Raw genomic sequence first — 16,842 nt, 5'->3', positions numbered from 1 at the left:
AGGCATCCTATCCTGGGATACCACAGGTCTCTCTATTTAGTATTTGTTGGTGTCTGCCTTTCAGATAAATTTATTTCTAAACATTTTATAGACTTTTATCACCATTTTGAATGGGATCTGTTTTCTACATGTTAACTTCCTATCCATTACTGTTGATATAAATAAAGGCTACTACTTTTTGTATGTTTTTATTTTACCTAGAAATTTCATAAACTATCTTACTAATTCTAATGGCTTTTATTGGAGTTTCTTGAGATTTCTAGGCATACAATTATATCATGCACAAATAAAGATAATTTTTATATTTCATATGTGTTATATACACGAGATATTTCATTTTTTTACTTTACTGTAATAACTACAGCCTCTAAAACAATGTTTAATGATGTGATGATGACAGGCATGCCTATCTTGCTTCTAATTTTAAGAGAAATGCTTCAATATTTCATGGTTCATTATGATACAGCTGTCTTTTGATAATTGACATTTATCATATTTAATCAGTTTACTTCTACTATATTTTAATCCATGTTTGTTTTAACTAGGAATATCTGATGACATATAAAATATCTTCTTGGTATTTATAGACACAATCTTATGGATTTTCTTCATTAAAAATTCCATATAATGAACTATGTTGATAAAATAAATTCTACTTTAATTTGAGGTATTGCCTTTAACTCATTGCTAGATACAGTTTACTAATGTATTATTTAGACTTTTCCCCTCTGAATGCATAACAAAAGTTGATCCAGGCATAACTGAAAGTGTTCTAAGTAACATGTCAACTGGTCAGGGGTTTCACCTATTTCATTTGTCTGTTCAAATTATATATAGTCAAATTACACATAAATGTACTCAAGTTATATGTAAGTTGTGTACATATATACACACAGAGATGCGCACATGTACTTCCCTTTTGTATTAAATTAATCTTGGTTTTTCTATTTGTTGATCCTCTGCCTACATTTTTATTCTGTTTTTCTGCTTTCCTACTTTTATAAGTTGAATATTTATTTTACTAAATTTTTACCTTTCCTTTTTAATTATAATACTATTTAAAGTTAGCAATTTTCCTCTGTATAGGTATTTGGCTAGATACTGGGTTTGGGGTATGAAATAATCTCTTTTGCTTATTATCTGATGATTTGTAATCTCCATTTCATTTTCCCTTGGATATGGAGTTATTTGAAATGGTATATATAATTATTTAAGCTTTTATGATATTTCTCTTTCAAGTTGTAATGATAACACTTGGGATAAAAATGTAGTCTGTAAAATCATCCCTCTTTGAAATTTATGAAGGTTTTCTTTGTAACCAAGAACATAATAGATTTGGAAATTGTTCAGAAAGTGTAAGAGAAGGATACATTCGATTAATATCTATCTAATATACTTTTATTCGTGTGTGTATGTACATGTAACTTATACATATCTATTAAATTGCTTGCTGTCACAGAAGACCCCGAATAGCCAAAATCATCTTAAAAAGGAAAAACAAAACTAGAGGTATCATGCTCCCTGGCTTCAAACTATACTACAAAGCCGCAAAATCAAACAGCATGGCACGGGCACAAAAACAGGCACACAGATCAATGGAACAGAATAGAGAGCCCAGAAATAAACTCACACACTCATGGTCACTTAATCAGTGACAAGGAGGCAAGAATATACAGCAAGAAAAAGACAGTCTCTTCAATAAATGGTGTTGGGAAACTGAACAGCTACATGCAAAAGAATCAAACTGGAGTGCTTTCTCATATCATATACAGAAACAAACTCAAAACGGAGTGAAGACCTAAATGTAAGACCTGAAACCATAAAATTTCTAGAAGAAAGCATAAGCAGTATGTTCTTTGACATCAGTCTTAGCAGTATCTGTTTGGATACATCTCCCCAGACAAGGGAAACAAAAGCAAACACAAAGTGGACTACATCAAACTTACAGCTTTTGCACAGCAAAGGAAACTATCAACAAAACAAAAGGCTGCCCACTGAATGGGAGAAGATATTTGCAAACAATACAGCTGGTAAGGGATTAATATCCAAAATATACAAAAAACCCATATTACTCAACATGAAAAAAATTTTAATGGGCAGAGGACCTGAATAGACATTTTTCCAAAGAAGACACACCGAAGGCCAACAGCACCTGAAAAGATGCTCAACATCACTACTTATTAAGGAAATGCAAATCAAAACCACAATGAGACATCACCTCACACCTGTCAGGATGGCTATTATCAAAAAGACAACAAATAACAAGAGTTGGTGAGAATGTGGGGAAAAGGGAACCCTCATACACTGTTGATAAAATTATAAATTGGTGCAGTTACTATGGAAGAAAGTGTGGAGATTCCTCAAAGAATTAAAAATAGAACTATCATATATTCCAGCAATTCTACTCCTGGGTATTTACCTGAAGAAAATGAAAACACTCATTTGAAAAAGTATATGCACCCCAATATTCCTTGCAGCATTATTTACAATAGTCAAGATATGAAAGCAGCTTAGGCGTCCATCAACAGATGAGTGGATAAAGAAGATGTGGTTTGTGTATTTATATACAATGGAATATTACTCATCCATAAAAAAGAGTAGAATCTTGCAACAACATGGATGGACCTAGAGGGTGATCTGCCAAGTAAAATAAGTCAGAGAGAGAAAGACAAATACTGTATGATTTCACTTATATGTGAAATCTAAAAAACAAAACAAATGAACAAACATAACCAAACAGAAACAGAGTCATAGATACAAACAGATCGTTGCCAGAGGGGAAGGGAATGGAGGGAGGAGAGAAGTAGGTAAGGGAGATTAAGAGGACAGACTTTCTTCATAGAGCACAGCCCCATTGTACATCCAACTGCAACTGGGTCCAAGGACGCCTCTTTGCAGGATGCCAAGAGAATCTGAGACCCTTCTCAAAATCTGCTGACTCTTCTGCCTGTGATTTATAGCCTGAATCGAGATGCTTGCTGGTGTGCCTGAGTGTTTTTCAGAACACTTGGAGATTTAGGTAGCTTCAAGAATAGTTTTATCCTACAAATAAAGTGTGAACTAGGAGCTCAGGGGAATAAACAGAGGCACAAACTTTCAGTTACAAAATAAATGAATCACTGTTATGAACTGTACAGTATGAGGAATATAGTCAATAATGATGTATTATCTCTATGATGACTGATGGTAACTAGACTTACTGTGGCGATCATTTTGAAATGTACCAAAATACTGAATCACTATGTTGTGTACCAGGAACTAACATAGTGTTGTTGGTCAATTATACTTCAAAAACAAACAAACTCATAGGAAACAACTTCTGGTTACCAGAGGCAGGAGGAGAGGGAGGAGAGTTGGATGAAAGGTGGACAAAAGGTACAAACTCCAGTTATAAGGTAAGTACTGTGGGTATACTGTGTAATATGATAAATATAATTAACACTGCTGTACATTATATATGAAAGTTAAGAGTGTAAATCCTAAGGGTTCTCACACAAGGAAAACTTTTTTTCTTATTCTTTAATTCTGTATCTATATGAGATGATGCATGTTCACCATACTTACTGTGGCTCATTCCATCACAGATGTATGTCAAATCACAATGCTGCATACCTTAAACTATTGTGCTACGTGTCAATTATACCTCAATAAAGCTGGAAGAAAAAATTTTTAAATTTTTAAAAATTAAGTTTGCTGGAAAAAATTAAGCTTGCTCATTCCATGTGTTTGTATGCTTAAAATAGTGCATAATATGTACAAACTACAATATGTTTATTGAAAAGTATGTTTTTAACAAGTTTCACTATATTTGTAGGAGTTTCTGATTTATGTACTTGACTGTCATGTAGTATGACCCATAAAGATCCGTGACTATTATATTTTCTTCATAGATTTTTAACATTTTTCATTATATAAGACCTCTTTTACCTAGCTTAGTGCTTTTACTCAGTTAATGCTTTTGGTCTTGAATTTCTCTACATATAATATTATTAATGCACTCCAGCTTTCTTTTTGTTTGTTTATTCCCTTCATTTCTATTTTTCTTTGAATTATTATTTTATTGTTATAAATAGTATTAGCCTCGATCGTTGTGAAAATCTAATTTCACTGACAATTCCAATCCCAGTACAGGCAAGTAATCTCCTGTAAACTCTCTAACAGGTAATGACTATAATCTCAACTCTTTTTACTTTTTATGGAAGTATCATTATTTGTCTAGGTCCAGTAAGAATCTGTGCCCCTGTTACCGGGGCATAATTGGAAATTGGTTATGCAACCAAGGCCTCACCTGGGTGTGGTATTAAGAGTGATGCTCACAACCAGATGCTTGTGAAGAGCTGGGGTTGACCTTACGAAGACAGTGCGTACTTACAGAGCTCTCCCGGGAAAACCGGCCTGGCCCTTGGCCTGGGACAGCCCACCTAAGACAAGAAATGTGCTCTAAAAGCAATAATGCTGCTTATGATACTGAACATCATTGTATAAGCGCACATTCTCTCCATAATACTCAAGAGTGTCTATTTTTAGCTTGAGCAAGATTAATTTCCTTGCTGACACTTCTCCACGACTTGTTTACTACAAAACGATACTGTGACAAATAACATCGTTTCCATAAATCATCAAGTGTCTGTCTTCCCAAAGGATACTTGAAGGACTTTGCCTAAGTGCCAGGCATAAACACCTGTAAACCCGAGCAATGCTGACAACTCCAAAGGTTCCAGCTCGGACAGTGCTGCTAATTAGTGCAAACCACCCAAGCTCCTTGGGCTGCAGCCGCCTCCTCCAGGAAGAGAAGGCTCTGGACTGGATGTCCCCTCAGGTCCCTCTGGGCTGGGCTTTATCATTCCACGGCCATCCCCTTTTTCCACTTAATCAAAGAGAACTTCACACAATATGACAGAACCTAAGCACAAACTGGGGTGGGGGAAGGATCTAAAAACTGAGATTAACCTTTTTTTCAACTGGGTAAGATGAAACACAGCAGAGAGTGAAACAGAATTACATACATTAGTGTGGCTGTATCTCAACACATAATGTTGATTTTGAAAAAAGGAAGCTGCAGAACATTCCAAAAACTTGCGATACCATTAAAAATAAAAATAAAAGATGTATTGCTTGTGAAGATAAATACATAGTTTTATATCGTTTTTTTAAAAATCCATGATGTTGGTGGTCCCCAAAAAGGAGGGAAACAGGGATGGGGAGAGGAACAAAGTGACCCCATTGTTTCTCTGTAATGTTTGAGTTCTTTAACTAAAGCAAATATGACATCACATTCACTTTAGAGAGGCATATACATGAATATTTGCTAAGCGAGCCCTAGCTTAGTGGCTGTTGAACAGAAGTGTACATCAGAATCAACCAAGGAACTTTTTAAAACTGAAGATCCATGACCCTCTCTCCTCATAATTGAGGGTCAGTAGGTCTGAAGTAGAACTCTGTCATCTGAATTTTTGTTTAAAGAAAAAAATCACCCACAATCCCACCATCTTCCTAAAGAAATCTGCTGTGAACATTTGTTTTCATCATTCCTTTCATATTTTTTTGTCCCTTGTCTATCCCCTTGTAGTTGAGATGGTATTGAATGTACACTTCTACTGTCTGCTTTTATTCACTTACATTTTTAAAAACTGAATTTTTTAGGGCAGAGATTATAGCTCAGTAGTAGAGTACATGCTTAGCATGCTCGAAGTCCTGGGTTCAATCCCCAGTACCTCCATCTAAATAAATGAATAAATAAATAAACAAACAAACAAAACTAATTACCTCCCCAACCCCCCCAAAATTTTTAAATGTAAAAAAAAAGAATAAAAATTTGAAAACTGAGTTTTTAAAAAACTGTCCAAGTGATTCTTTTGCAAAGCAGCTTGTAATAAAACATAGTAATATTTAAAGAAAAATTAAACAAAAGATACACAAATGGACATAACAGCATTTTTCATAAGGGTCCCAAAGTGGAAACAACCCAAATGTCCATCAGCGGAGGAATGAATAAGTAAAATATGGTCTATTCGTACAATGGAATATTATCCCACCATAAAAAGGAAAGCAGTGCTGACATGTACTGCCCCACAGATGAACCTTGACAGCTAAGTGAAAAAAAGCCAGAACAAAGAATAAAATATTGTATGATGAGTCCAGGAGGGGCAACATCCCAATAAAAGGAATTTCAAAAAGAGCAAAGCAAAGGAAATGGAAACTAATGGGAAGAGAATGACCAGAGAAATAGTGCCCCCAACACCTCCCAGACCTGAGGGACATGACTTTCCAGATTTAAAAAAAGCCCAGCAAGTGCCCAGCACAAACGAGGAAGAAAAGATCAATTCCAAGCAGCTCCTCATACAAATTCAAAATGAAAAGAAGATCCTAAAATCTCCCAGGAACAAGAAAAACAAAAACAGGCACAAATAAAAGACTAAAGAAAAGTCATACGTGAGGATTCAAGGCAGCGTCGACCACTTTCTGTAATAATCCTGGCCTCACTGTTTGACCTTTACAATGTTATACATGTGTTAATCAGGTAAAAATAAAATTTTATTATTCAAAGAAGTCTTTTCGTAGAGAAATGAAAATACACGTTGGGTTATAAAGTTGCATTTAAGATAGAAACTCATCACACCAAATTTCTATTTGTAGCACAACAAAATCAGAAGCCAAATTTTAAAATAGAATCTGATGGCCCTAAAATCAAGGAGATTAAACACACCGATCACTGATATAGTGAAGCTGGTACACCGTGAAAGTTATCATCCTATCAGAGAGCTATTGGGTGGCATATTTCTGGCCCATAAAAATACTTAAGCAGTTTTGTCTCACTAAAAGCACTGGGAATTTCATGGCCACAATTATGAAAGAGTTACTTACAATTTTTAAAAACTTGTGAGCAACAAATGTTCAAAAATATAAGCAAAGAAAATTATGTCACACCAACTTGATAGAGTATTATACAAGCTATATAAAGGACCATTACGAGGCCATAACAGCACAAACAAGTTGATGATACACTAATAAGATTAAAAATAAAGGAATGAGTAAGTTGATCATGATACAATTTAATAGCGCATTAGACAAAAGTTTCAAAAGATCATTTTGAAGACAATAGCCACAGTTTAAAACTTGTAGTGTTACAAGAAGAAGAATGAAAAAAACATTAAAGAACTGTGCAAAGGGAAGAAATGAAGATTCCTGGGATTTGCTATGAACATGGAGAGAACATATTTTTCTATTACTTTTCTGTCCTGTTTTTTGTGACTCTGGGTGGAGAGGGCGGCTCTAAGAATTTGACCTATGAAAGGTTAAAGGAAAACTCTCATTTCAAAGCTCTGCCGGATTATTATTGACCAGGGATAGAAAAATCCATTTTGTTTAGAAAACCGCAAAGCAGTCTTCGATTGTAAAAACTGGACTCTCCCTCTCAGTTCAACCACATTTCCAAATGCGGTCCTCCTTCAGAGTGAGTATCTACACCCACCAGCTAGAAGTAATCATTCCATCCCCATCACATTCAATCCATCAGCAATTCTTACCCATTCTCCCTCCAAAACAGACTCTAAAGTCATCCACTTCTGTACTGTCCTCCCCACCACCATCCTGGTCCAAGCCACCAAAAAACTACAGTAATTTGTGCCTCTTCAATCCATTCATCCCATTGTAGCCAAAAGAGTTTCAGAGAAGGAAATAAGATGACTTTACCCCTCAGCTTAAAACCCTTACAATGTCTTCACTGCATCTAAAATAGACTCCAGAGCCCTGCTGTGGCCCATGGCCCGGCCACCTGCCCTTCCCACCTCCCATGGTGCCCCTTCCCCTCACTCCAGTGACTCAGGCCTCATGGCAGGTCTTAGAAATTGCCAAGCTCTTTCCTGCCTCAGGGCCTTTGCACTTGCTTTTACCGTTGCCTAAAACACTCTTCCCTCCACCCTTCCTTTCCTTCTTCAAGACAGAAGTGTCCTCACCAAGAAATGTCTCTTAACACTAGGTGCCATCTCTTAAACGTAACAGCTAAACTAAGGTGACTCAGTTAACAAACTCCTATACCAAATAAAACAGATAAATAAAGTGATGCCTTTAGCACTTTTAAAACTGTTAATAAAGTGTGTGAAATATGTTGCATTTAAGTTGACCAAAGCCAGAAGGTATTTCATTAAAAGGCAAGGCTTCTTCCTCCTATAAAACCCTTAACCAACTGTGAAATCTACATGTTACTTTTTGGAGAAGGACCTGGTGCTGCACCTGCACATGTAAACCAAGTTCTAAGAAACCACAGACGCGTGATCTGAAGAATGTGGACACATGCCCACCTGCCTCTGAGACAGACCCACCTCCATAAAACAGGACTGGGAGCTGTTTCTCCTACACTGAGAATTAATTTGGACTCAGTCATCACAAATCTCTTGAAATGACTGGGCACAAGCAAACAAATTAATTAAGAAATAGGGAAAGGTATAGCTCAGTGGTAGAGCACGTGCTTAGCATGCACAAGGTCCAGGGTTCAATCCCCCATCCCTCCACTGAATAAATAAATAAACAAACAAACAAACAAACCTAACTACCTCCTTCCACCAAAAAATATTAAGTAACTGAATTAGACAAATGTGTGCTTGGCTTGTATCTATGCAGAGTCCTGTATGAGACACTTGGAAGAGGCAAGGCATGCAGTGAAGACAAGAAAAAGTGAATCCAGGTGGTCTCCACTAGGCACTCAAATTCATGGTATTTGCTTTATTAGCATAATTATTTATCTAACTGATATAATTATACATAATCAAAGATGAAACAACACGGGAGAGAAAAACTTGATTACACTTACTTTGTTCTTGAGTCTAGACCTTACTTTTTCCCTCCTATCAGACTAAAAAATCAAAATTCAATTTATTTTAAATAAAAATAACTGTCTAGGAGCACAGATCATTATTAAATTAACTAATATAAGCTGTTATGAGAAATTTGTAACAGAGTAATTTCATAGACATAATCTGAGGATGTATATTTTTACATATTTAATTAATGCACTTGAGATTATTTAATGCAATGATATTTCTTAACTTAGGTATTGTAAAGCTTACTGTAACAAGGTGTAAGCAGAGCAAACAATAAAAGCAGTTTTGAAACATGTTTTAGTAGAAACCATGCATTATCTCTATGCAAAAGACTCCGTCAGAATAAGGAGTGTATTAAAACCATGTTAACTTAAAGATCACCACTTATTAAACAGCCTTGGATGTGGAATTTGTCCTCACTTCTTATGACCTGTATTGGGCCCCAAGGGGGTATGCAAGCTTACCTTTGAGCCTGGAGGGGGAGCCAAGCCAAGGAACGAATAAATAATATTCTCTTCTTTTGCAGAGAAGAAAGAGTCAAAATCCTTGAAGCAAAGAAAAAGAATGATTAAACCCAATACACACTTGTGAGCCAGAATTCTGACCTAAGTCGATCTTTATATTTATTACCCATTAAGTTAAGAGCTAACACAAAAGATTACACTCATTTGCTTTGCCAAAGATGACTAACCCCAAAAAGTAGGACGTTTACATTTGTTTTTTTCACCCTTTCACTATGCCTGTTACAGTGTGGTGAGAATTCACACACACACACACACACACACACACACACACACAAATTATCCATGTTCAGGAATTGTTGACAAGATATACATAGTAAAAGTCTTCTCCAAAAGTTTCACATCTTTAGCCGGTTTCCCTGTAATTTGGTCCTATGGATTTGGACTCTGATTGGGGTCCAAACAACACAGGACTAAGAAGACTCTGACAACTTAGGATTTCTCTGCTAGTATCACAGCAGTCCCTAAGGGCCCAGACCTGACCCATCTCAGGCCCCTCCGATACCAGGAGCCACAGGATTGCAGAGGCTTAGAAAGACACTCGTGTTGCCAAAATGGGAAAAACTATAGAGTGATCTGAAACCTGTGAAGTTCCACCCCCCACGCCAGGCCACACCCAGGTCAACATGTCACCAGGTGGGTCCAGCCCTAAACAAACTAGCTCAGTGGTAGAGTGCATGCCTAGCACGCATGAGGTCCTGGGTTCGATCCCCAGTGCTTCCATTATGTAAATAAGCAAATAAACCTAATTACCTCTCCCTCAAAAAAATAAAAAATAAACAAGTAAATAAACCTAATTAGAAAAAATTTTTTTAACAAAAAAACAGTGTTGCCAAGGGCTTCAGCAGGTACGGTTGAGTCTGGCCTGAATGAACAGGACAACCCTCAAACCAACGTGGTTGGGTTACTGCCTGCCCTACTATTATGTGTGTTAAGAGCTTAAACCCAAAGACAGGCCACTTCTATTGGGAAGAAAATGTTATGTAATTCCTGTGTGTTTATCCTATCCAAAGCTTCATTATTTTCCTCCCTCCCACCTCAATTCTCTCAGTGATTAATTTTATTCTTTTGTACTGACAGTATTTTTGTAAGCTGCCTCAAATCTTAGCTAAGGAAATACAGCTTCATGAGTAAGTGATTCTTTGGTATCAGAAATTCTGATTATGATCATCTCAATCGATGCAGAAAAAGCATTTGATAAAATTCAACACCCATTTATGATAAAAATTCTGACCAAAGTGGGTATAGATGGATCACATCTCAACCTAATAAAAGCTATATATGACAAACCTACACCCAGCATAGTACTCAATGGTGAAAAATTCAAAAGCTTCCCACTAAAATCTGGGACAAGACAAGGATGCCCACTATCACCACTCCTATTCAACATAGTCTTGGAAGTCCTAGCCATAGCAATCAGGCAAGAGAGAGAAATAAAAGGGTTCCAAATTGGAAGAGAAGAGGTAAAAGTGTCACTATATGCTGACGACATGTTACTATATATAGAAAACCCTAAAAGGTCCACACAAAAGCTACTAGAGGTGATTGAAGAATTCAGCAAGGTAGCAGGTTACAAAATTAACGTTCAAAAATCAGTTGCATTTCTTTACACTAATGATGAATCAACAGAAAAAGAAAGTAAAGAAACAATCCCTTTTAAAATAGCACCAGAGTAATAAGATACCTAGGAATAAATCTAACCAAGGAGGTGAAAGAATTATATACAGAAAACTATAAACCATTGATGAAGGAAATTAAAGAAGACTTTAAAAAATGGAAAGATAGTCCATGCTCTTGGATTGGAAGAATCAATATTGTTAAAATGGTCACACTGCCCAAGGCAATCTACAGATTTAATGCAATCCCTATCCAATTACCCAGGACATATTTCACAGAATTAGAACAAATCATAATAAAATTTATATGGAACCATCAAAGACCTAGAATTGCCAAAGCATTACTGAAGAGAAAAAAAGAGGCTGGAAGAATAACTCTCCGAGACTTCAGACAATACTATAGAGCTACAGTCATCAAGACAGCATGGTATTGGTACCAAAACAGACATATAGATCAATGGAACAGAATAGAGTCCAGAAATGAACCCACAAGCTTTTGGTCAACTCATCTTCGACAAAGGAGGCAAGAATATACAATGGAATAAAGACAGTCTCTTCAGCAAACGCTGTTGGGAAAACTGGACAGCAGCATGTAAAACAATGAAGCTAGAACACTCCCTTACACCATATACAAAAATCAACTCAAAATGGATCAAAGACTTAAACATAAGACAAGATACAATAAACCTCCTAGAGGAAAACATAGGCAAAACATTACCTGACAGACATTTCAAAAATTTTCTCCTAGAAGAAATAAAAGCAAGAATAAACAAATGGGACCTAATGAAACTTACAAGCTTCTGCACAGCAAAGGAAACCAGAAGTAAAACAAGAAGAAAACCTACGGAATGGGAGAAAATTTTTGCAAATGAAACTGACAAACGCTTGATCTCCAGAATATATAAGCAGCTCATACGACTCAATACGAAAAAAATAAACAACCCAATCCAAAAATGGGCAGAAGACCTAAACAAGCAATTCTCCAAGGAAGACATACAAATGATCAAAAGGCACATGAAAAAATGCTCAGTATCACTAATTATCAGAGAAATGCAAATCAAAACTACAATGAGGTATCACCTCACACCAGTCAGAAAGGCTGTCATTCAAAAATCCACAAATGACAAATGCTGGAGAGGCTGTGGAGAAAGGGGAACCCTCCTACACTGCTGGTGGGAATGCAGTTTGGTGCAGCCACTATGGAAAACAGTGTGGAGATTCCTCAAAAGACTAGGAATAGACTTACCATATGACCCAGGAATCCCACTCCTGGGCTTGTATCCGGAAGGAACCCTACTTCAGGATGACACCTGCACCCCAATGTTCATAGCAGCACTATTTACAATAGCCAAAACATGGAAACAGCCTAAATGTCCACCAACAGGTGACTGGATAAAGAAGAGGTGGTATATTTATACAATGGAATATTACTCAGCCATAAAAACCGACAACATAATGCCATTTGCAGCAACATGGATGCTCCTGGAGAATGTCATTCTAAGTGAAGTAAGCCAGAAAGAGAAAGAAAAATACCATATGAGATCGCTCATATGTGGAATCTAAAAATCAAAAACAAAAACAAACAAACAAACAAAAACAAAGTGTAAATACAGGACAGAAATAGACTCATAGACAGAGAATACAGACTTGTGGTTGCCAGGGGGATGGAGGGTGGGAAGGGATAGACTGGGATTTCAAAATTGTAGAATAGATAAACAAGATTACACTGTATACCACAGGGAAATACACACAAAATGTTATGATAACTCACAGAGAAAAAAATGTGACAATGAGTGAGTATATGTCCAGGAATGACTGAAAAATTGCACTGAACACTGGAATTTGACACAACATTGTAAAATGATTAAAAATCAATAAAAAATGTTAAAAAAAAAAAAAAAAGAAACATGCAGTTAGAAAGCAAAAAAAGAAATTCTGATTGACTCCTGGATCACACACTTTCTAGGTGGTGTTAAAAAGATTACAGGACAGAGGCATTAACAGTAGTAGTAGTAAGTAGGTAAAATGTAATAAAGTAAATTTATGCCATTTCCCCAAAATTCTATAGATAAATGTCTGATCATCTCTAGTTGCCAACTGTAGAAGCTTTCAAGTCAAGACAGGCTTTCTTACAGTTGAAGAGATTGTCTTTTGCTACAACTTAAGTCCAAATAGCTTCTTCAGAATTTCAGACTGAAGAGCAGTGGGTCAGGGCTTTTTACTTGATGTTAACAAATAGATGTAGAAAATCATAAGTATGAAATTTTTTTTCAACTTCCAGTTATGTTAATATAGCAGATTAGATGCCCTGAAACACCAACTCAAAAAAAACTTAAGTCAGATTAAGAAAAAAATAAATCATAAATGCATTGCTAAGCTGGTACAAAAAAAGAAGAATATATCCAGGTGAGACCAAGGGTCCTAGGAGTAAGTACACACCAAGGCTTCCATCCAGGCTGAGAGCTCCTTACAAACCCAGGAGACCTTCATCTTCCACTCTGATGCCACAGAGAGAAAATAGGGACGGAGCTAAAGCCAGGGTCTCCTTGAGGTGGAAAGTTTTATAAAATACACACACACACATACACACACACACACACAGAGATACACAATTACATACGCACATACAAGCATACACATACATACAGATTTATACACAGATGTATAGATATGCATACAGACACATACATACATAATACACACATATATGCATAATATATGAGAATGTACATGCACAGACATAGATACACATACACATATATAACATGTGCACACATACACACACATGCTCATATATACACATATACATACATATGCACATGCAAGAACACGACATACACAGATACATAGATACACATACAAATACATATATATACAAATATGTGCACATATACATATATATGCATATAAACATACACACAGATACACATATCTATACAGACAGATATATACACATACATGCACATATATACATACACACACACACACATTAGAACCCCATTGAGGGCTCTATGCTCAATGTAAATATAAGTGAGAAATAACCCTCCCATGAAAAGTATAATGGAAGGAAACTTGCCTGATTCAACTTTGGTGCTCAGTGAAAGAGAAGGCATTCTTCCCTGAGACGTTCTAAACACAAGCCAAAATTCATGAGAGCTTGTGATCCAAATTCCCAAGGCATGTGTGGTCCAGAAACCAATGTAAAAGGGTTCTAGCTTTTATTGAGCTCCCAGGAAACCAGCAGAAACAAATTCCAGGCCTCAAAGAGTATCCACAAATAACGTTTTTTAAAATGAACAGTTCAGAGTCAAAAATGACAAAATAAATAGGGAAGTAGATATAGCCTATGAGTGAAAGCCAGCAGAAATCACGGAGCACACACTCAGATCTCTGCCTGGAATTATCAGGCAGAAAGCATAAAATATCTATATTTAATATAGATAAAGAAATGAAAGAGAAGCCTGAAAACACAAGAAATAAACTAGAGAGAACAAGGAAGCAAACCTGGAAAAGAACCAAAAAGTCCCTCTAAAAGTGAAAATGTGGGTTAAATAGCTAATCAGACATATCAGATGAAAAAATTAGCTAATTGGGAAATTCAACCAAAGACATTACCTGGAGAAGGAAAAAAGAAAAAATATGGGAAATGCTGAAGAAATATTATTATAGAAAAACGAGAAGCTCTAACACACGTCTTACAGGTGCTTTAGGAGAAACTAAGAGATAATATGGGGGATGGGGTATAGCTCAGGGGCTCAGGGGTAGAGTGTGCGCTTGAGGTCCTGGGTTCAATACCCAGTACTGCCATTAAGTAAGTAAGTAAGTAAGTAAGTAAGTAAGTAAGTAAGTAAATAAATAAATAAATAAAACTAATTCCCCCCAAAAATAAAAATTTTTTAAGTTAAAATTTTTTTAAAAGAGAGAGATCATGGGGAAGAAGCCATACTCAAAATACATAGCTAATAATTTTCTAGACTTGTTGAAGATGCCAGTCCTTAGACTCAGGAAGCCCAGTCAACAACCCTATTGCTTAGGTATATACACAAGGGAGATGCAAGAAAAGAAAAGGAATGGCGAACACAAAATTCACAACACGGGCTCCCTCTCGTGCCGAGGGAGCTGGACGCGAAGGGGGCGATGCACTCAGCGTGCTTCTAAATTTCTGGGGATATCACACTTCTCAAACCTATGGTGTGCGCACGGCTGTTCACTTGAATTACTCGTGTGTAAGCTATATGTTTTTCTCATCTCCAGCATATTGCATAATAAAATTTTAATAACATGAAGTTGCCTGTTCGGTAGCATCGATGTGTTGAGAACGCCCTCCCCCTGCCCTAATTGGGCGGGCATCCTGTCCTCCCTCGCAGCCCGGAGTCCCCAGAGATACTTGTCTCTCTGTTGAACAGTCAAGGTCCCCTTTGGTTGTGTCCAGGTCCAGGCAGGCATCCCAGCCCTCACCTCGGCTAAGGTGCACAGACTCCAACTTGGCATCGCCAGACCAATCTGCTACCCCCAGTTACTACTCCTCTGCCAGACAGGTAACCTGGCCTCCGCTGTGCCTGGCTTCCCATCCGGTGTCTCCTTTCTCTAGCTAAGAGCTGTCTGCCATGCCCTTGGGATAACGTCTTCATCAGCTTTGCACAGAGCAGTAGGCGTTCAGCCTGGCAGGGGCACAGCGGTACTCAGGACCAGCCCTGCCCTCCAGTCTGCTCACTGCCCTGGTGCCGAGAAATCCACTGCTTGTCCTTGAAATCCCCTCTACCTGCTGCCATCATCAGGTACGGCCTCTGGGTGACCATTCGAGAATCCCCAAAGTCCAGTGAGTCGACTTAAATAATAGAGTTATTCTGACAGAACACATTTCCATCTTGTGGAAAGAAATATTGACCGTCTGGATTTCTGCCATTTTAAACCTGACATATCCTTCAGAACCTTTGAGTCTCCTTTTAAAATCTGCACCTACAATACAAATAATCATTTTTACTACTTTCTAGACACAAAGCCCTCTGCCTCATTAATTCACTTTTTTGTTAAGAATATCCACAGACTGCAGAAAAGCGAATTTAGCAAAGCAGCAAGTAAGATAAACGAGTAATACTTCTCTGAAGGCAGAACTGAAAAGAATTAAATACAGTTAAACATAAAATAGTTTCTATGCTTATTTCACTACAGCCATACTTAAAATAGGAAAATACACCTTAAAAATTGAAGTCTTTTTTCTTACTTGGAAAATCTTTTCTTTTTCCTCCACAATTAAAATGAAAAACATTGCTAGATCACAGCAAAACAGAGTAAGAAATGCCTTTGAGGTTTTATTTTTATTTTTATAGCAGAAAAATACCTGCAAACCTTTTACCCTGGGAGTTAACATAGGTTGAAAGAAAATACCTCAATATTGTCTCTTCTGTAACTAGGACAGTTAAAATAAAAGTAAGACGTTGAAAATCCTACTTTCACTGGAAAAATACTAGAAGAAAACATAAGATGATTCTTTTGATGATTTTAGAGCACAGAACGATTTTCTAAACAAGACTAGGAGTGTGGGAACCATTAAAAAAAAAGTCAAAATTTTTTAAGTTCTTTATTCCAAAAAAATCACTTTAAATAAAAAGTCAAAAGACAAATAAGAAACATGAGAAACTATTTCAACATCTATGATAGTGAAAGGGCGACTTCCCGTCGTACATAGACAAACCAACAAACGATATCTGTAACCAAACAGAAAAACAGCCAGTCACAGAACACAGACAGCTTATCAACAGAGGAAGAGACATTCAGCCTCACCCATAAAGACAGAAATCCAAGGCAAAGCAGTGAGAACACATTTTTCATCTAAAACATTGGCAGAGATCCAAAAGTTTGCATGTACAGTGTTGTCCAAGTCAC

At 36.9% G+C, this 16,842-nt stretch overlaps 1 protein-coding gene across 1 annotated transcript in view; it reads right to left on the bottom strand.

Annotated features, from left to right (window-relative positions):
- Window positions 1–16,842, bottom strand: part of SH3BGR (SH3 domain binding glutamate rich protein) — a 42,523-nt gene that overhangs the window by 15,495 nt on the left and 10,186 nt on the right. Inside the window, exon 3 of the mRNA XM_031684943.2 lies at window positions 9,284–9,364. Coding sequence (XP_031540803.2) covers window positions 9,284–9,364 — 81 coding nt within the window. The remainder of the gene's footprint in view (window positions 1–9,283; window positions 9,365–16,842) is intronic.

Source organism: Vicugna pacos, chromosome 1 (assembly GCF_048564905.1).
Source record: "Vicugna pacos chromosome 1, VicPac4, whole genome shotgun sequence".
Classification (NCBI taxonomy): domain Eukaryota; kingdom Metazoa; phylum Chordata; class Mammalia; order Artiodactyla; family Camelidae; genus Vicugna; species Vicugna pacos.
Note: the sequence above shows the minus strand (reverse complement) of the source record. Positions and strands in the feature narration are given on the sequence as shown.